Source organism: Cornus florida, unplaced genomic scaffold (genome assembly GCF_030987335.1).
Source record: "Cornus florida cultivar Cherokee Brave unplaced genomic scaffold, ASM3098733v1 CherokeeBrave_3.0.0_Hap2_Chr06, whole genome shotgun sequence".
NCBI lineage: Eukaryota > Viridiplantae > Streptophyta > Magnoliopsida > Cornales > Cornaceae > Cornus > Cornus florida.
In genome coordinates, this window is record NW_026775576.1 from 85,831,409 (window position 1) to 85,854,083 (window position 22,675).

General features: G+C 34.2%; 2 protein-coding genes across 2 annotated transcripts; both read right to left on the reverse strand.

Moving 5' to 3' along the window:
• Positions 1–8,493: 8,493 nt before the first annotated feature.
• LOC132314985 (oleosin Cor a 13-like) lies at positions 8,494–9,113 on the reverse strand. The gene has a single exon (XM_059813745.1). It carries the CDS (start codon positions 9,111–9,113, stop codon positions 8,718–8,720), a length of 396 nt encoding a protein of 131 aa, XP_059669728.1. The 3' UTR covers positions 8,494–8,717.
• A 9,050-nt stretch (positions 9,114–18,163) lies between these two features.
• On the reverse strand, positions 18,164–19,156 carry LOC132312530 (ethylene-responsive transcription factor 2-like). Its single transcript, XM_059810921.1, has one exon. It carries the CDS (start codon positions 19,045–19,047, stop codon positions 18,304–18,306), a length of 744 nt encoding a protein of 247 aa, XP_059666904.1. The 5' UTR covers positions 19,048–19,156; the 3' UTR covers positions 18,164–18,303.
• Between the last annotated feature and the right edge of the window lie 3,519 nt (positions 19,157–22,675).

A 22,675-nucleotide genomic window follows, 5' to 3' on the forward strand; every position in this document is an offset into this window, starting at 1 on the left:
CAAATGTCGAATCTTCATAACGTGATTCGTTACGCGCTATAATAACATCATATGTCGAATCTTCAGTGTGTGATTCGTTACACACAATAACAATATAGTTCAATATTGAAAACATAAACTGAAGAATCTAATACAAGTCTAAAATCATGCTTTAAACATACTACCAATGTCAAACTCATGATTAAATCAATAATGCAATAGAAACAAAAATTAATCAAATAAACCAATTAATTTCTTTATGTTTCAAATCTCAATCAAATAATCCCTAATTAACATATATCAAACAACATAACATCATTTCATATATCCATTCAAAAACTTAATTAGGCCATGGAACAATAAGGTAGAATTTAATTAAATCATGATAATTAAATCTCTAACTTCTAAAATAACACCAAATGGTCCCAAATTAATATATGGTAGTGTACAAATCATGCTCATCACAAATATCAAGTTAAAAACTTAATTAAGCCAATTGAATCATTAAATAGATTTTAATTAATCATTTTAATTAAAATCTCTAAATTTTCATACTCATCCAAATGCTCTCAAATTAAAGTATGTTAAAGAATATGCCAAGACTTAATTTAAAAGCATATCATAAATTATTTCCATGCAAGGTACGGCCATGAGAATTAAACTTTCACCAAAGAAATATTTATTAAATAAAAGTTGCCATAGTTTATCAAATACTCCAATTTTAATATATGTTAACAAACATATTAAAGCCTAATTTACTAGCATGTCACAATTTAATTCTAAGTTGAATATCATCATATGAATTAAATCTTAAACATAGAAATTAATTAAATTAAATTCTAGATTATGAACAACAGCATGCATACAAGTTGTATAAATATCAAAATCATGCAAGACAACAAAAATATAAACATATAACATCCCCTACCTCAATTTGAGATAAAAATCTCAAATCCCCATCGAAAGAAAATGATTCGAATCTGACGATACTTTGGGGTTTTGTCGGGGACAACACGGTGAACAAGAATTCCAAGGAAGCCCAATGAAAATCACAACTTGACTTCAAATCCGAACTCACAAAATGGTCAGAAATGGGTTCTAATAAGGGGGAAAGGTAGAGCACGACGAGGCATACGAATAACGTTAAGGCGGAAGACTTTTTAAGTGGAGAAGAAGAAAGAAAGGTGGCAGCCCCTTAGGTTGCTATGGCTACCAGCCACAACGTAGAGAAGAAACCTGAAAAGTTAACTTTTTAAATTAGGGCAATCTATTTATAGAAATCTCAAAAAGTGCCCCGAAAGGGCTCCGCTGGGTCCGGAAAAATGGAATTTGAGCATACGCACTCAAACGGAAAAACTCCGTGAATGAAAATGAACCAAAATGAGAAAATATGAATAACGGAAGAAACGGTGTCGAAAACTGAGTTCCGAACAGAAATATATGCCCCGAACAAGTTCGGCGGCAACCGGTGCCAAAAATCCTGAAACTAGAGAAAAACAACCAGAAGGGAATTCTAAGAGTACGCGACTCGACGAAAAGTAAAAATGAATCCCGTACGAGGATCCAGGCTCAAAATAAGGCATTTAGCAATAACTTTCATTAATTGCGCAATGGTCCTTCTAAAAAGTGAAAACTACACTAATGGCCCTGAATGAAAATATCTTCCAAAAATATTTTCTTAAAAACCCCTGAAATAAAATATCTTCAAAATATATTTACGAAAAACACTCCAAGAAAAAAAAAAGATTCTGAAAAACTATGCATCCATACCTTTATGGACACCGGGAGCAACCAGAAAACTTTACTGCAAAAGTAAAGATACGTATTTCGTAGAAACCACTTAGAATGAAGATACGTGAAGTCAAAAACCAACTCCGAACACAAAAAGTGAGGTTATGCCAACAAAGTGACAAACGGGGAAAAGACAAAATAGGGAAAATGACGAAAAGTGAATAGTGTCGAAAAATGAAAAATGTGGAAATGACTCGGTCCTTAAAGGAAGTTGTCAATCCAAAGGAAAGAGTCTCAGAAACCATTTCCGAACACTCGAGACGACACTAAGTGATGAGAAACCAAACACCGAAAGGAAAAGACAACGGAAAAAAATTATCCATAAAATTTAAGGAAAAAGGAAAGGAAGAAAATGACCGGGTCATTACAGATGAGATGAAACTTTAGGTAAATTAGTCTTTAGATGAGTTTTTTACTTTTCTTTTTTTTTTTGTGGCTGTATGAGTGACCACGTGGCTGAGACTATAACTGGTCTATGAGTGACTGAGTTTAGTAACTGAATTTACTTTAGTCTTTATCATATATATATATATACAATTCCGGTTCTTACCAGTTCCCACAGGCTGGAACCGGAACCGTATGCTCATGGTTCCTAAATTTGGAACTGGGACCGGAACCGGAACGATGAGAATCGGAAAAAACAGTTCCAGTTCTCACGGTTCCGGTTCTTTTGTGCACCCCTACATTTAGGTTTTCCAACTGGGCCTGGTTAGTTTTCCTCTCTTGGGTCTTTTGTATGGCCATTGGGCCAAGTCCACTATCCGTGGCTTCCGGTACAGTTATTTTATAATTAATACATTGCTTGACTTTTTGAAAAAAAATAAATAACATATCTATTTTTTTTAGAACAAAATTTCAAATTTATTTACTTGAAGTTCATTTATCTAGTTGTGTAATGACACTAATTAATACTCCGTTTGGTTGAAAGGATGAAAATTTTCAGAAGATAGTGGGGGAGTGTTGGATGAGACATCCCTATGGAAGGAATGTGTCTCCCTCATTTTTTGTTTGATTGAATGAAAGGAAAGGTGAAAATGATGAATCCCAAAGGTTGACTTAAGTGATTAAGTCACTTGGTTCTGGTGCCTCATGAAACATTAGGTCTAAGGTTCGACTCCTCTTGAGTATAAACAATTCCTTGGAAGAGGGTGTGCGAGTATCAACTGAAAAAAAAAAAAAAAAAAAAAAAAAAAAAAAAAAAAATGGCAAATGATGGATAATGTGACACAATTTTTTTCCTTTTAGTTGGAAGGTAGAGAATTAGATTGTTTATGTATTGGGTAAATTACACTTACCTCCCCTAAAGTTTGGAAAATTTTCACATGGTTGGAGCGTTTGAGATTTATTACTCTGACCTCCCTTAAGACGATAAAAACTCAATTATACCCTTATATGTAATATATTTTTATAATACAAAATATATTATAAAATATTTTAAAAAATTAATTTTCTATCTCATCTCTCTTGTTACTTTCTCTCTCTCTCCACCACCGTTACCCCCTTGTAATACCCCTAATTTAAAATGATATAACTGGAATTTAATTAGTTGTATTATGTGCATTTTAATTGATTAATTGATGAGTTGGTTTAAGTGTTTTTAAATGTGATTATCTAGTGATATGATTAATTGTAATTGTTTATTTATTTTATTATTTACTTTTAATTGTAATTATTTTAAAATTAATTGTTTAATTGTAATGGTTTTAATTTAATTATTGGTTAATTTATATATTTGATTATTGTTGATTTAATTGACGTGTATTTTTTTTGGTAGCTTATAATTTGTATATGTCGTAGGGTTTTATGTTTATATAATTTATGGTCGTCGACTTATAGGAAGTTGGAATTAAGGTTAGGGTTTATAGAAGCCTATATATATATAAGCTTTGGGTCTGCAAAGGTTTTAGAACCTTTTTTCCGTAACTGGAAGTAGAGAGAAATAGAGAGGGTTTGAGGGAAACTGAGAGAACCAATTAGGCTTTCAGCTATGGACTAAAGGTGTACCAAGGATGAAGGAATGGATGGCTTGTGGGATTAAGACTGAGCAGTAGGAGGTTTACCGATAATTGGCTGTCGTCGGAGAATTTGGAGACGACGTTGAAAGGTTTCAAACTGAAACCTAAAAGCAAGTTTCATTTTATCTTCTTCCTATAAAATTGTGTTCTCTACATTCTATATGGTCTCCAGGAAGTTAATTAAACTTTAAAACAGATGTTTATGCATAATGAATCAAGCTGCAAACTGTTTTTACGTTTTATGTAACTGTAATTGTTTTCTTGCATAAACTGTTGCTATTCTGTTTTAATTTTTGTCAATCAATTTATAATGGAATTTTAGAAGTTTCTACGACTGTTAAGACTTGAATTGAACCTTAGAATCTTTTTAAAAAAATTAGAACAGACAACTGGAACTTCGCCGGAAACGAAGAAGAAGACCAGAGGCGGAGAAGCTGAGTTCTTAGGGAGAGAGCCGGCTCCCTAAGTGAGGGAGCCGGCTCCCTAGATGAGAGATCCGGCTCTCCATGAGGAAGAGCCGGCTCTGGGAGCTTAAGAGTCGGCTCCCATGGTAGGGGAGCCGGCTCCCTTGTTGAAACACCCCTACGGGGTGTTTTCTGCTATTTTTGTGATTTCAGGGGTTGAAATGAACTTCTGAAATTAAACTGGGGGGGTTTTAAAAGATGTTTTGAACCTATTTAAGACCCAGGGATGTTGGTTTAGGCAGTGGTAAAAGACATCATGAATATAAAATATTAATGTGCATGTTGTCCAGAAGAAAGGAAGACTGAATTACTAGTTGTTTTAGCAAATTAAATGAACTAATATAAAAGGTATTTTTAGGACTTTATATCAATGATATATATCACATATTTAAGTCCCAGGAGTGTTGGTTGGGTTGCGGTTATGGACGTCATGTAATTTTAGATGTTTATTTACATGCTGTTAGAAGTTGAGGAGGTTTTACTTACTGGTTTTGTTTTAACCAGTTTAAATGGATTAGTATAAAATATCGTTAGTGTTTTATATAATGTGCAGTTTAGACTTCTGAGTATCATTATATTATGCACTGGTTTTAAGATTTGGGAATTAAATGGACGTCATGGGATTTAAATATTAATTTACATGCCGTCGAGGATTGAGGAGAATTTAATTACTAATCTTTGTTTTACTAATTTAAATGAACTGGTATAAAATACTATGTGGGAATTCTAGTATAATGTGCTAAGTTTATAATTCTGATAATCATTATATCATGCTATGGATGTAAATTGATGAACTGTTATAATTTCTGTTTTGTCAATTTGATGAAAATGGATGGTTTAAATTGTTTATAACTACTTTAGCAATTTAAACGGAAGTTCTATGATTTTAATCATATACTAGATGCATGATAGAATCTTATCTATATCTGATTTCTATTATATTGGTTTCTGGATGTACTTGATGTTCATTTCAGCGTGCATCATGGATCATATGCATTATATGCACCGGTATGGGACGGTGGCATATCAGGGATGGATTAGATCAAAACGCTAAATCCTACCTGTTCATACATACGGAATTGATTAACTAAAATAGTTAAATCTTAAATCCTACATGGATGCATGTCCTGTCAATTAAAACAGTTGAACGACATAGTGGATATTTGCTTTACTTTTCTATATTAGGAAATATTTATATATATCATTATGGTACCGTGATATGAGCTTGAGTCTCCTGATCACGGTTAGGGTGCGTATATTGTCTTGGATGGATAACTGGACCTAATGACATTCCTTGGTAGGTCTAGGTGTGTATGACTATGCTACATGCATTTTGCGTGTTACATTCTACTCAGGTGTGATGACTATAGGTTAGTGAGCATCCTATAGTGTGTATCTATATCTATATGGACTATTTTAGATATTGCTGAGTTATCTAGGATGTATCTGCGTATTGGGTTTATGTATGGAATGTAGTAGGATGGAACTTGCATGTGGGCCTGACCCACTCTTATTTTTCAGTTGTTCGTTAGTACCAGGCTTAGTGCTTGATCATGATGATGCAGATACAGACACTCACTCTTCCGACTACGTAGGACTTCCTTTCGTATTTAGTTTTGGATTTTGGTTATGTAATTTATTTTCATTTGGGATTATTAGGGGTTCACTGGATGGATTCCCAAGTTGTACGGATTGATAAGATTAAATTATATTAATTTATTTTCTATTTGGAGACTTTTTTATATTTAGAATTCATTTCAGCGTATTATTTTATATTTATTCTTTTGTACTCTTGCCTGTTTATATATTAATTGTCTGGTATCCCTCGTATCTGTACTCGGACTTAATCACCCGTGGCTCTAGAATTGAGGGGTATCACACCCCTGCTAAAAAAAATATTGTAAATAAATAATTAAAAAATGAGGGGTGGGGCATTTTAACACTGACAAAATAATTTTTTTTTTTCAAACAGGCTGAAAGTATAATAGTGTAACAACAATGCATTAGAATAAGTGAATAAAAAATGAATAAGAAGAGAAAAAAGAAAAGAAAAAGAAGGTTATTGCACATAAATTATGCATGAGTGCAAGAAAAAAGTAATTTTTTAAGAAGAAAATAAAATAAAAAGAAAAAAAAAATATGAGAGAATTTTGAAGGAAAAAATAGGTTTTAATTGTAGAAAGAGAATGCAAAAGTTTTTGAAGATGACAAAAAGAAATTTGAAGAATAAGAAGGAAAATGAATAAAGAATTAAAGAAGTTTTTAGAAATAGATAATTTTATGAGTGATAAATCATAATTTTTATGGGGGTGTTTTATAAATATTTATAAATTATACGCATAAAATAAAATAAAATTTAGTGAATTTAGGGGCAGATGTGCTATTTTATTAAAAAAAAAATTGGGGGGGGGGGGGGGGGGGGGGAAAGGAGGGATTTTATCAATATTTACAAATTTATGTATTAAAAAAAAATCTAGTCGGGCAGCATGGGCAGGGGGCAGCCCCATGCTGTCTCCGCCCCTGAGTGTAAGAGTAACTTGGTCATTTTTTTTACAAGTTTTGATGGAAAGAAGGAGTTGTTGAACATACATCCAAACCTCAAGGGAAGTCAAAGTAATAAATTCGAAATATGAGATTTGCCAAAACCTCAAGGGAGGTCAGTGTAATTTACCTTTATATATTTTTACCAATATACAAGGATATTAATTTTTATGTTTGGTTGGCTAACAGGAGAGAAAAGAAAAGATAAAGAGAGATTTCTTATCTGTCCAAATCTCTCATTTCCTATCCTTTCAAAAGAGAAAATATTTGGAGAGAAAATATTATGCTTAATGGTTTGTTTGGTAGAATGGAAGAAAAATGAATACAAGGGAGAAAGAAGGGATGAATGACACCCCTAGACAAAGGTTAATATCATTCCTTCTTTTTGTTTAATTGGATGAAAGAAAAGGGAATGGTGTAACTCCCTAATTTGTATGTTAAGAGAGAAAAGGGAAGATATAGATTACTAATATTGGGTTTATCTAATAATTACAAAGAATAACATTATAATTTAAAATATTTATAATAGTCTCGTTTCTTTTTCTTTCTCAAATTGTGAAGCGAGAAGGATAATTCATCCTCTTTTCTATCCCTCATTATCTCTTCTCTACCAAATAAATACCAAATAAATGAAGTTTAATTCTTCCTTCCTTATGTTCCCTCTACCACAGACCACTTTTCCTTCCTCCCTACCAAGGAAACCATTAGTGTCACTGTCATAATGCTTAAAAAAACATTTATATTTTAAAGAATAAAATAAAGAATAAAAATTTTAAAACATTTAGATCACACCTTAGAATTAAGGTACCATGATAAAAGAGTAGTGGGCAAGAATTTCATGTAACAAGTATATTGGTTGGATTATATCCAAATGCCATATTACAGTTTACAAATCCACTTTTCTTGTTTTTTTAATCCAAGAAAATCACTATTTTTACCTATTTAAAGTTTCCTTAACCACTTTCTCCTTATTTAAAATTTCCTACACCAACATTAGAAAGAAATATATATATATATACATTCAAAAACCCCATCATCATCGATCTTTTTGCTTGGGGCTTTCACGACATGCATCTTAAATTAAAAACATTCCACAAGCTTGAATCAAACAAGCATATGGTAAGGTCTTAACGGAAGTGAGAGTTTAGAAGCCAACATGAAATTAAACGACACTTTAGACTGATAAACTGAAAGTAAAAAAAAGTGTAGATTACGAGACCTTACCATCTGTTGAAAGTTATGGACAAGTGGAAGACCTACAGAAATATTAAATTGTTTTTTTTAAAAAAAAAAGTACAGAAAATTCACACTAAAATATTAGATGATTCTCATAACTTCTCTCTAACCTATCCATATTGTGGAAAATGAGATAGGGTTCCTTTGTTCGAAATGGGATCTAACAATTTTCAGGCCAAGCGCGCCTAGCTTTTCGAGTAGGTGTGCCAGTCCTTTCCAAAAAAAAAATAATAATAGTGATAATAATCCAAGTTGAATTATGTCCGGCCATTATAATGAAAAATATATATCTATTAATCACCCTCATTTCTGTAATAATAAATTGGCTAAAATAATTTTCTTTTTTGCCCTTTATGATTTATCCTACTATATTTTTTTCCCATTCCATTTGTTTATCAAAGGAAGCCTAAATTCAGAAGATAAAGAAAACTGAAAATTTAAATTATAAAGATTACAACTGAAAAAAAAAAAAAAAAAAAAAAAAAAAAAAAAAAAGAAGAAAAAAAAGCCAAGAAGTCCCAACAACTAAAATAAGAACACGCGTACAGAAAACTACAAGAAACCGAAATTAACAAACGCACACACACCGCCGATGATGAACCCTCAAGCACACTTCATAATCATAAGAGAACCGTCTGATCTCCACCCCATCATGAACCAACATGCATGAGGCAGAGAAGAACAGCACAAATCAGGTCTGTTGACCGAACTGCTCAGCCTTGTCCTTCATTTCACGAGCCTTGCTAGCCAGCTTCATGCGAGCCTGGTCCAGCTGGTCCGCACCAGGCGGTTGCCTACCGGTCAGGTACTTGTACATCCATGACAGCACGGTCACCGCCGCTACACCGAATCCACCCGAAGCCAGAAACCCAGCAACCAAAAGACACACCGTAATCATAGCGGGAACAAGAACCGGACTGAATATCACCAGCAGTGGCGTCGCTACGGTGATTCCGATCACCGTTCCGGCTAGTGTCAGCCCGGAGAGGAGCAGGAGGGACCCACCAGCGGTGGCTGCGGTGGCTGCCTTGACCACCTTGTGGGATGTGGGCGTTGGCTGAGGCTGGTGGCGTTGAAGCTCGGCCATTGATGGAGGATCAGACGGTGGAGAGTGAGAGTGCTATGGCGATAATATGGTGGGAGTGGTGGGTATTGAGTGGAGTAGAGCTTCGTTTATATAGATGGGTGTGAGGTGTCACGTGTTGAGTAGGGGTTGTCACGTGTTGATTTGCTCTTCATGCAGCGGTTGCATGTAACACAGTTCGTTTGTTCTCGGACACGTTATTTCTGTCCGGTTCTAAAGCTGTTGATGAGAGAAATGTTAAAAGTCTGACAATGATTCGCGCTCGTGGCAGTGATCAAGTGTGGCAGCGCACATATCCTTCTCAAACAACTCTTCCTACTGGGTGTTGCTTTTTGGCTATACAACTCTTCCCAAAGGTGTCACTTTCGACCTCTTAGTCTGACTGATTTAGATTTTATCACTTTCTCGCTCTTGCTCTTTAAAAAAAACAATTACTGCAATTAGAGTTAAGGAGTTAACAACTAAAGACCAGGTAATTCGTTCAGTAAACAAGCTTATTCATGCAATACTATTAAAAATCAACATGGGCCTTGAAATAATCGAGACGACGCATTTGTTTATTTGTTTCGTTTCGAGGCCCAGCCTCACTGGTAATGCTTGGCCCAACTTAGAAGGTTACTAGCCAGTTAACCTTTCGGCCCACCAAAGTTCTCGGATGATTTATGTTTGGCCCAATTAGAGGGACTCAAACACTAGAGAAGATTGCTTCTTCCAGACAATTTATTTATTATTATTTTTAATTTTTAGAAAATGCTTTATGGTGAGATATATGACTGAAAATGTTACATTCATGAGTAACAATTTTTAATTAATTAATTTTTTTTTTGTCTGTTCTTTAATTTTTTTGGCAACGATAGCCTGTTTCAATAAGATTTTAATTATTTAAACTCGTACCTACAATATAAAATTGAGATATCCACAATCACTTCAAAATTACAGACATCATTTAAACTAAGATTACAACTTGAGAGTTCAAGATAATAACCTTGAAACTCTGTCATTTGAACAACATAGACCGATTAATTTTCTTCAACTTTGGTCACTACAGAGTAAATTTTTGCACTAACAGATACCATATTAATAATTTGATTTAAATTTGGTCAACAACATAATGACAAATTGATCAAGTTTTCAGAATTTGTAACAATCTTCACCCTATTCAGAAACAATATTGTTCATTTTTTTTTTCTCGGATCAGAGACTTTCAGACACAATATTGTTCGTTTTGTTCTCTCGGATCAGAGACTTTCGAAGGAGTCACCCATCATGATACTACTCCAGATTAAACACGCTTAACTCCGGAGTTTTGACAGGTTCACAACCATCACGGCTATAAAACATGTTGGGTCATAGAAGAGTGTTGAAATCTCACTTGTCTCATTCACACCCAGGCAATGTGGAATTGTGCACTTGTAACTCGCCCAGTGTAATAGCATACTGGTGCCACCTGCACACGCTCGCACACATTCGCCCACAAGGTCGCAACAATCACCCCTTTGGGACCCAATATCCTTGTTGGTCACATTTTTAACTGGGTCAAGCTCTAATATCATTTATAACGACCCTCACCCTAATCAGACACGATATTATCCGCTTTTAACTGCCCAAATCAAAGACTGAATGAAAAATAAAATCCTTACGTGTCGCAATTTTATCATTATTTTTTAACGACTATAACGTCCTACCAACCAAACTGATTAATTAGTTGAACAAAAAGGGGAAAATTGGATTGAAAAGTAAGGGGTGAAGTGCGCACATTTTTCACGTTTTCATTTTTCTTCCATGAAATAGGTTAGATGTCATCTTCTGCAAATAGTTAAAAAGTTGACTATTATTAGAATTTAAAAGAGACACACTAGTGAAAATTTCTTCAATATTCAGGTGTGAACTGTGATTTTGAAGTTTATTATTCCTTTCCTACAACAACAAAAAGTGTAAGATATAAGACTTAGACCAAAACATACCAACTCTCATTGTTTACTCATGCATTTATGTGGAAAACCTTTTAATTATTAAATTTAAAATAAATAAATAAATCAATTCAAATTATATGATGTCAAAATTTCAGGTCATTAATTAAAAAAGTCAGTTGTTAAATTTGGGAGCACACATACAAGTTGAAAATTTTAAAGCCGTGCAGATATGTAAAAAATAAATTCATTAAAACATACTAAGTCGCATTGTTTACTAATTCGTTTATGAGGAAAACCTTATAAGTTATTGAGTTTAAAATGGAAATATATATATATATATATATATATAAAATAATCCAAATGACATGCTTGTCAACGATTTTATGTCATTAAGCCAAAAAGTTATTCTTAAATTCGGGAGCATACAACATGTAAAAAAATAAATTCATGACTAAGGCTCTGTGTTGCGGCATAAAATATTTTTTTTGATTTTTTTTTATTTTTTTTTTGAGGTAAATATTTTTATTTTTTTGTTATTTGGTAAAGGTCTAGGTCGAGCCCATCGGGTAGGCGTGTAAAATAGGATGAATAAGTTATTTTATTGTGTTTTAATATTTTTTTTGTTCGTATATATTTTACGACAAGCAAACACCAGAATACATAGAAAATATTTTTCGAAAAACATTTTACACTCAAATAGATGGAACCTAAAAGAGTCGTTCTCAAATGTCAAAAAGTAAATAGGTTAATTTCACTGGCAACCCTCAGGTTTGGCCAAATATTACACTAAAACAACTTTCAAAAATTACTATCACCCATATTACAAATGTTTGTTCCGTTTTTCACTTACACCCCAACCATCACATGCAAAGCTCTAACACCATGTAAATTAACGAAAATATCATTTGACTTTGTCAAAAGAATTCGTTAACCTACATGTAATGTTCCTGAATTTTGTCATTTTCTAATTTCTGGAATTTTCTGATTTTTAGGGGTATTTTCTCTTTTTCTCATTTTGCGTGCCGAACATGTGATACTCCTCTGATCCGGACACGGGTTGATCAGGCCCAGACCCAGGCCCAAACCCGAGGGAATATCAAACAATTAAAGTATTTTAAAGTGAACACAGATGATAAAATGAAATAATAAAGATGAAATAAAACTGAAAGAAACATTAATTATAACCCTCCATGCATAACTGAAATAATAAAACTCCAATCCTCCCAAAACTTCAAGGTTACAACTTGGGAATCCACTGGTGGACCCCTAACCAAAAATTCAACTGAAACTGAAAATTTAAAATAGAAAATACTAGAAACATCGAGAAAATCCTACGTAATCAGATGAATGTGAGACTGTCATTGACAAGCACGATCAAGCTCTAAGACTGGAACCGTCCTGTACCTGAGAAGAATAATAAAGGAGTGGGTCAGACCTACGAGCAAGTTCTAATCTAACTGCAATCCATACAATGACCCGATACGCAGATACACCGTAAACACCTCACCATATCTGTCTAGTCCATACGTATAATTATATCCACACTAAGGGACATTCACTAGTCTATAATAGGGGTCTCAACCTGAATAGAAGGCAACATACGAATACGCACCCAAAGGTGGGCATGAGTACCTAGACCTAACAGGGTACACCTCAACCTATTATTACCAGCTACGCATCCACCTCATATCTGAGACTCAAGCTCAGCTCGTGGTATCAAAAATATATATATAAAATCCATCCAAATCCAGGGTATGTAGTTCAAATGTTTAATAAACTGACATACAACAAACCAACTGGTTAGTCATTCAACTTATTCAGTTGATGTGACTTAACCTCCGTCCATTAATCCAGAAAGCCACTCAACTTAGTTGCAGTTGACATGTCTTAACCAAAATTAGGATTCAATGTTTATAAATCCATTCCTTAAATCCATTAGGTTAGGTTTAGGTTTTTGGAGCTAAACTGTCACTAATATATCACCGTCCCATACCGGTGCATACAATCCTCCATATCCAGGTAAATTACAATGTATACATAATGAACAAGTAATTTACAGTTCAACCATCATCCAAACAATTGCAGAAAAATATTTAAGATTTCAGCAATTTAAAACCCAGAATTAAACCATGTAATTGCAGGAAACAGTTTAATAGTTTACACAACCGGCATCCAAAGCATGCATAGACCCATTCCAATATATCAATGACTCTATCATGCATTTAGAACAAATTCTATAATCCTATTATAGTCCAACAAATTGCTAAATTAACCTAAACAATTTATTTCGTTCCATCCGATAACAGTGAACTAAGTCATACGCTTTTATACTGTTTTATCTTTTATCTTAGAGACTTAAACCATGCATCAACTAGTTTGATCACACTTAGAATCAAGTAATTAGATCCTCTGGAAAGTCCCCACAATCCATTAAAAACATCCCAAGGCTCAAACAGTGTCCAAATTACCAAACAGTGCCTTAAAACTAAAAAAAAAAACAAAATTAATCGTATATTGCAAAAGGGAGCCTGCTCCAAATTTTGGGAGCAGGCTCTTTCAGCCTAGAGCCGGCTCTAGGAGTCCTTAGAGCCGGCTCTACTTGTTGTGGGAGCCGGCTCCCACATCCATGGAGCCGGCTCTCACCTCATTTGAGAGCCTCTGTCCCCGTTGCTTCGTTTCAGTCCATCTGCTCCCTCTCTGATCAACTCCTACCACTCTGTTGGTTTCTAAAGTAGATCTTAAGCATCTTATTAACACCCAGGGGCATCCCAAAGGTTTCATAACAACCATTAGAAACAATTATAGAGGTTAAATTTGCTACCGAACTAACACGCGTTAGGAACAAATCTGAAACTTTGCAATAACAGTTCTAGTCCAACCCCTCTGTTCCTCTTCACTATGAATCTTAAGAGTCCTATAACACCCCATAATCATCCCCGTGATTTATTTACAAAGGTTAAAAACAATTACAGAAACTAAAATTGCTAACAACAAAACATGCTTAAAACAGAGAACTGAAACAAGACTTGCAAGCATTAAACAGAATTAATTTTTACACGCAAAGATCATCAATATATTATATGGTAAGCATTTAAGTTCTGATTTAATAATTAATTAAACCCTAGATATTATCTAGGTGTACAGAACACAAGCCAGATGGAATGAGGAAGAGAAGAACTTGCCTGTAGTTTTAGACTCAAAACTTGTCGCCGTCGTCCTAACTTCCAGCAACCACAGACTACCTTCTAGCCTCCTTTGGTTCTAGTCTAATCCACCAAAATCCTCCCTTGGTACTCATTGTTCTTCTCCTTGACAATTCTTACAGTGCCTCCGTTCACAACCCTCTGTGCTAAGAACTTACTTCACGTTTATGTAATCTGATTTATGATTGTAAACCCTAGGCTAAAGCATAATGGTTGTATTTATGGGTTTAACTCTAAAACCCTAATCCTTGTAATTTTAGAGGCAGAGCCCTAATCTTAATCCTAGTCGGCCCATAAACAAAACCTATGATTAAATTCTATGTTGATGCCCAAAAGAAAACTATGAGTCAATTAATGTATTTAAAAATTCACGTAACTTAATTTTAACATTACAAGAATTATAGTAAGTTAATTACCTAAGTTTAAAACAATGAATTGCAAATAATACAATTAATAATTTACAAAAAAAGACACAACAATTAAGAATTTAAATAAACCAAATAATGCACATAAAACCAATTTAATTCAAAATTCAAATAACCAATTAAACAAATGAAAAACAATAAAATAAATAAAAATGCAATAAAGACAATAAAATAAATAAAAATGCAATACAATAAATATTAAAAAAAATGGCAAGACTATCCTTTTAAAATTAAGGGTATTACAGGACATCATAGGATGTGCCGGCTGTGTCGGAGAGTTGGGTAAGACATTTCCTTGAGTTCAAGACTTTTGGAAATGCACCGGTTGTCATTTCGACTTTTCTTCATTTTTCGGGTCGGATAGTCCCGGGATCGTTGTGTACGAGGATTTTATTTTGGGTTCATTGCATACCATACGTGATTATTTTGTGCATAATTAATGTGGTTGTGTGCCATTTTGTATAGTTGTATGCATATATGTGTGTGTGATGGAAAATAGAAGGAAAAAGAAAAGTCAAAAAAAGAAAATTGTGTGGTGGGACCCACCACTATTAATCTATGTGACCAATAAGCCACATTTTGGCCTCCACTTTCTCTCTCCCCGTAAAACTCTCTTCCCCTCATTTTCTTTTTCTTTTTCTTTTCCTATTTTGTTTCAAGTTACAAACCTTGATTTCTCCCTCATCCCTTGGAAATTTTGGGTGCCGTTTGCGGCAAATCGAAGAGCTCGGCGAGATCTTCAAATTGATGTAAGCAATTGCAACTTTGGTGTATCATAGGAATTTCGAAAATTAAGGCTTTGATTTGGAGTTTTGGGAGTTTTCATCTCCATTGAGATATGGGTGTTCTAATACATTATTTTTTGTACTTTTGTGAGTTTTATAACTTGAATTGATGTCTAGCATGTTCAATTAGTATAAATTCTTGTAAAAATTGCTTAAATGATAGGTATGGAATATATGTGACTAATTGTTAGTTGTTTTATAGTATTTAAATATGCTTACATGAAGTTGAATCCATGTCTTATATGCTTGTTATGCAAAGTTTATGTTAAATGAGAACTTTAGTTATGTAGTTTAGAAAATGGCTTTATATAGCATGTGTGAGAGTCTTATGGTGGAATTGATGAATTGAAGTATGAAACATTCCATGCATTCATTGGGATAGAAAAAGGGGAAAAATGTCTTTAAAATAAGTGAAAATTGTTTTGGGAAAAGTTTTCTAAAAATGTTTGCGAAAACTCGGACGCCTAGGAGGCGCCTAGTGGTCCGTGGTGTTAATGTAGTCTAGAAGGGAGTATGGTTGAGCTAACCAGGCCGGATGCGACGCCTTGGATATGCCTTGTGGTCTTGGATGGTTAGCCAATCCTCCTTTCATGACGCCTTAGAGGTGCCTTGGGTCGGGTTACACTAACGATTTGAAAATTGAAACGGAAATGTTTCAGATATGGGGAGTGACATTTGCATGACATTGCACTTCATTAGAATATGGTGTGTATATGTTTGGGTGACAATTGTTATATACTTGTCGCTGTAGTTGTTGCCATGTACCCCTATGATATGATCCCGTTTTCTTTTACATATTCCTTACGTGGATTCACGGGATCATAAAAAGTGTCTTAGACACTTCCTACTAAGCGTTTAGCTCAACCCATTATTTTAACATTTTCAGGTTCGGGAAAAGAAGTGGCGGGCGACAATCCACCACAGTCGTAGTTTGGATTAGAAAAATGTATCTTTTTGCTACCTTTTGTATTAGGCCTTATTTTGTAAAGTGTTGACCCAAATGTATCATTTTGTAGCATGTGAAATATTTAGATTCATTTTGTATATGGCCATTGGGGAAATGTAATTATGTTTAATTACACTAAATCATTTAGTATACTTTATGTAACGTGTTGTAAATTATGTTAACATTGTTGTTGTTGTTATTGTATTAGATATTGAAATGTATTTAAATATGTACATGAGTATGATGTGTTGGGTGATTGGTTACCAATGTTGGTGTATCTTGGACAGTGAAAATTTCAAGTGTGGATAACCCTGAACCAGTCGACATGAAATTCCCACACGTCGACCGGTATCTTGGTAGTGAGTTTTTCACTGTACACATCTCAAACCAGTTGACGTGTAACTCCCCATATGTCGACCGGTTCCTGTATAATAAATGTCTGTGACTTATTTTGCCCTTGACCACTCACTCAAGTGTATTGTCACACATTATAAGGTCCAGTAAAATACAATAATTATATTTTAATCATAGAAAAAACTATATTGCCCCGAACTTTATCTTATTTTTTAATGTGATACGAGTAAATGACTATTGTGCCCCTTTGAGTTTCAAACCATTTGAATTGAGGCAAAGTACCATCTTGTCCTTTTTGGAATTAAATTTGCAAATTTAACGTGAAAGGACCATAATACCCTTAGATGATTTTGGGTCGTGTAAGGACCCGTTTAATGATCCGGATCCAGTAGATTTGTGTCGTTACACTACAAAACTAAATTAAAAGACTAAATTATCCCTAAATGCTTAGTAATTTACAATTATATTGGAAAGCTATTGTACAAAAGTACCCTCACTAAAATCTAGCACCTCATAAAATTTATGTGTTTTGTAATTTTAAAAACTAAACTACTCAACTTCTCTCACGCTGCAAACCCTCTAAACCATGGCGGTACAGGTAACGAGAATCGTTGTTTGGAACCGAACGGCAAAGCACAGGGTCCTAATCAATCAAATAAGGATTGCCTTTTTACGAATTCAAGGGGTCGCAGTGCTTTTCTAACTAAATAGTATGATTACCCCAAATGCCAACTATTTCCATATTCTGGTTGGAAGACATCCACCGTTCAGATGAAACCAATTGTGAACAAAAAAATAAAAACCTAATTGAGAAATTCTCTTGAACACAAACCAATCAATCATAAACTAATTCAAGAAAAGAAGAAATTGAGACTATTCATGAACAAAATTGAAACTATAGCAAACCTTAATGGTCCATAGCCTATCGCTTGGCCGGTAGTGTCCCAAATCTGGGCCTTAACCTCCTTGTCGTCGATGCTTCTGAAATTGCACTCCGTTGTCGCCGTCGTTGTTAGAAGGCCACCGAGCCTATTTGTGTGTGTGTGTGTGTATATATGCACACATATATTTTAGAGAGAAATTATTAGGGGCAATGTTGTCTTTTTTAATTTGTTAATATTTTAGCTTAAAATAAATTTTAAAAATAAGGGTAGATTTGTCTTTTCATAAGTTTTTAACGGTGTTAGTGATAAAAAAATAAAATTAGACTTAAATGATAGTAATTTTTAAAAGTTATTTCAAGGTGATACTTGACCAAATCTAAAAAAATGTCAATGAAATTAACCCAGAATAAATTTATACAAATATTTAGAAAGAAACGTTGAAAAATAAAATGAAGGAGGTCAAGAAAATACCACATAACACAATCTTTTATTTGTTTTTTTAGGTAAAGTTATAATTGTCAAATATAGGTATGGAAGTGTCAATAACCATTTCAAACGATAATTTCAAAATTGTCATGGATGAGAAAAGCCACCTCTAGTAACAAACAAACAGCATTTTTTTATCCACACAACCAAACAAACCCTATTTTCCTCCTAATACACAGCTTATTTCCAGCTGAAAATTAACCAACCAATAATTGCTCTCCAACTGGTAATTGTCTTATTTCATACCCAACTTGACACCCATTTGATCGGGCCTCCATTTCCAACCCGGCTCGCTCAGCCGCTTGCCCATTCTTCCTCCGCTTGGGCGACCCACTCTCCGAAGCTGAAGACGATGGCGACACACTCGGCTCCGGTGACCTCCGTTTAGCCGTCACCCTAACCGGCTCGGGCTCATTCGACCCGACCCGGTGCGGGAAATTCAGCAAAGCCCTCGAACCACGCATCCTATAAGCCGCTTTGTCATAAGCCATGGCGGCCTCCTCCGCCGTCTCGTACGTTCCTAGCCAAACCCTCGCCCCGTTCTTCGCCGGATCTCTTATCTCCGCCGCAAACTTCCCCCACGGACGCCGCCTAACACCCCGGTAATGCCTCCCCTTCAGGGGCACCACCGCAGGCGGCGCCACCAGCTCAGGCGTAGCCGGACTAGAAACCGTAGCCGGCTCAGGCTCGGGCTCATCTCTCGGCTCGGTCTTAACGTCAGCCGCCGTTAAATTAAACGGCGTCCACCCAGCACTAACGGCGTCGTGTAACAAACCGTATATAACCATATCTTCCGAGTCATCTTCTTTCAACGGTAAGTCACCCCAGGTCTCCGTCAAGCATGGCATAAGACTACTGAAGCTTGAGCTCCGGTAATATATGGGGAATTCGCCGGAATGGGTCGCCGGAAAACTCGCCGGCCTAGAGTCATGTGCATACATGTTAGTACAAAATTGGATTTTTTTTGAGCTTGAGATTTTTTTTTGTTGAGAGAGAGAGGTGAGATGAGAGAGAAGGTGTGTAGAGGATAGAGTCGAATTTGGGAAAGAATGGGTTGGTGTTAGCTTTATAGTGGATTGAGTGGAAATAAGATTCATGAACCTGTCACATGTGGGTCAGAGTTGTAATTATTTTTTTCTATTTTTATAAATTATTTGGAGATTTCTCAGAAATTTCATTTATTAGCAAGTGGGCAAGTAGGGAGGAAAGCTTAGTGGATTTAATCACGTGGTTGAAATGTTGCCAAATGCGCTGGTGATGTCATTTGCTGATCTTAACAATTCGTGCACACAGCGAGTGACATACACGCAATATAAAAAAATTAATAATAATCTTCATTTTAAAAAACAATAAACACACACACACATATATATATATATAATTGACAATAAATAACTATGTGTATCTCATGTCTTTTTTTCGATCTCTAGTTCGTTCACGGTGCCAATGATTTTTTGTTGAAAAATTTATTATAAAATGAAATGAAATCATTTGTGGCTTTAATCAAATTAAATTAAATTAATTTAATTATGTGTTGCATGAATCTCAAATCTTTCAAAATGTTATTGCTGCACTCACGTTATGAATAATTCAAAGATTGAGAGATCTCATGGATGTACGATCATGTTATAAAATATTTTAAAATAAAAACACATCACCCTGATTTAACGAAAAATAAGAAAAGGAGATGCAGCTTTAATATTATTATTATTTCCATCCTTACAACCATAGGATATAGAGAAAAGAAATAAGATATCCAAATGAAATACTTCCATTTTTCTTTTCTTTTCTTTTTCTTTTCCTTCATAAAATTTGTGAATCAAGTTGACCTTTAGACAAATTTGTACCACCTTTGTGATTATTCAAATGCAACCTAAATGCTCTTTGAATATCTTGCATATATAGACTTTTCTAATAAAAATTTGGTTTTTGATCAATGGTAAGAGGTGTGGTGCATGTATCTATATATATGTATTATATATATATATGGATAATTCATGGCTTCTCTTACATCTTCAACCTTTTGAGATTGAATCAATTAAGCAACTTAAAAATTGTGGTAATATTTACCACAAATATAATTATAGAGTTACTTTTAAGTACGTATCGATAACATCCGTAACAAATAATGAGTGAAATAATATAATTATCACGACGAGCAGGGATGGATCTAAAAATTTATATGAGGGGGGGGTATCGAGAGTTTTTTTTTTCATAATTTTAGTGAGGATAATTTCAAAATTTTATGAGTATAAATACAAAAAGGTACAAATTTAAGAATATAAAATGCAATAACAAAAAATTTCAATAAGAGTGGATGTCCCCAATTAGCCCACAGTAGACCTGTCCCTAATGACTAGATAACTTAAAATTGTTAAGTATGTTGTAATATTCATAACAAATGAGTGAGACAAAATAACTATCCCGGTCACATAATTTAATACAGTTCTAGCATATAACTCTGAAGTTATTTTTAAATATGGGTGATACTCGCAACAAATGATGAGTGAGATAAAATAACTAAGAAAATGATATATTTGAGAACATATTTTATTCGACTATACAACCGACATGATGTGATAATGAATAATTAACATGAATATCTTAAAAAGAGTTGTTATTCTTTTTAGCAATTAATAAAAATTCGTATTGAACTTTATTTATTGGCGTAAAAGAGATCAATTTTTGTAACAATTCTCAAATAACTATCCCAGTCGTGACACGATTTGGTTTTAGAAAGTTATCATGTGGCACGTTAAAAAGCCACTTAATGTGAACCGCATGAAACTGCATACAAAGGCTAAAGAAGATTTTGAAGGGGTTGAATGGAATCTGCTAAAGTCCGGGTGGTATAGCAAGGACAATATTAATAATGCAACATTAATGTCTTTTTGATAAAGACGAGGACATGAATGGTACGGAAACATAAAACCTTAGCCATTTTTTTTTCACATTTCTTAGGGTTCGCATTGGGAGGACAATGATTATTACATTTCAAAAAAAAAAGGACAATAATTATTGTGGTCCAACTCCCACCCTTTCACGGCATTGAAACCAAAAATCAATCCAGGTCCGGGTATGTAATTAATTGTATTTGTACCCAAAAAAGAAAAAAAAAGTACAACCATGTACTTCAATTTGACAATTTTCTTTTGAAGGAGAGTTAGGTTACGAAAAAAAAAGGTTTAGATAGGCCGGGATCTATGTAACCCCAATCAATCATAAATTGTCACATAATTAATTTTATTTTCATGTATTATATGTCAGTCTGTGATTGACCGGACCATTTAATTACTCCACTAGAGATACAAACCAATCATTTAACATTAGTTATTGTTGCAAATTGAAAGGATTGTATACAAAAGTGGAACAAATTTTCATTACTATATCAATTTAATCTTTTGCCATTGCATCAATTTATTAGATATTTTGTTTAGTATTTAATCGTGTCTATGTTATAATGTTTCTTAAATTCATCACAGTACTTTGTTTGAGGTGAAAAAATCTTCAGTTGAGGAGGAGCTACGAATAGCTTGAGGTGGAGGTATGAAGAAATCCTTATTTGAGATGGAACTATATAAAAGCACGTGAAGATAGAATTTTAATTCAAGGTGGAGATTATTGGGGTTTGTGAATCAAAAAATTGTGTGTAGAAAATTAGTTTTCTTTTTCGTTTTGGAATGTTGAAACTTATAAAAGAAATTGTATCCTATTATATTTCTATTTTAGAGTTTTGATCATTATGGTAACTCCTTATAGGCAAGTTGAGGAATACTTGTTCAACAAAAAATTGGGTTAGAAGACTCTATAAATAGAGATGGGTGTGAGAGCTTTAGAGAGAGAGAGAGAAGAGAGAAAAGATGTAAGGGGTTTACGGGTGAGTGTTGTGAGAAGAGAAGATAGTATATATAATTCTCGAGTGTATACATGTAGTCTAAAAAAAAAATGATGAGTGAGTGAGTAAGGTTTTGACATGTGGTTGTATATTCTCTTTCTTGATTCATCTCTCTCTCCCATAGACGTAACCTTAGAGTTAAGTAAACCATGTAAAATATGGTGTTTATGTGTGGATATGTTATCTCCATAACTTGTGTTAATGTGATGTTATGATGCTTCCACTCTATGTGATGAAGGAGGGATTTAACTCTCAACAACAGCAGATCATTGAGTGGGTTGAAGATAGTTAATTATCCCTAACAATCTATACATAATAAAAATTGTTAGAAAAGGAAGATTAACGAGACCTTTTTTTTTTTTCTTGGATATTACTTGCACAAAATTGTTTCTCATATTCGGACTTATTGAAATTTCTGAATAAATTATCTCACTACATTGCTATTTTAGGGTTGGAGATTGATATGGTATATTCTTGTATGGTGTATGCAAGTTGAGAAACTCTTGTCTAACGAAGAATTAAGTTTGAAGATTAAATAAATATGGATGTAAGCATTGTGAGGAGAAGAAAGGAGTTCGAGTGTTCTTAAAAAGAAAAGATTAAAAGAGTACGAGGGTATATTCTCTTCTTCATATATAATATAGTGAGATGGGATGTAGCCTTACGTTTGGATT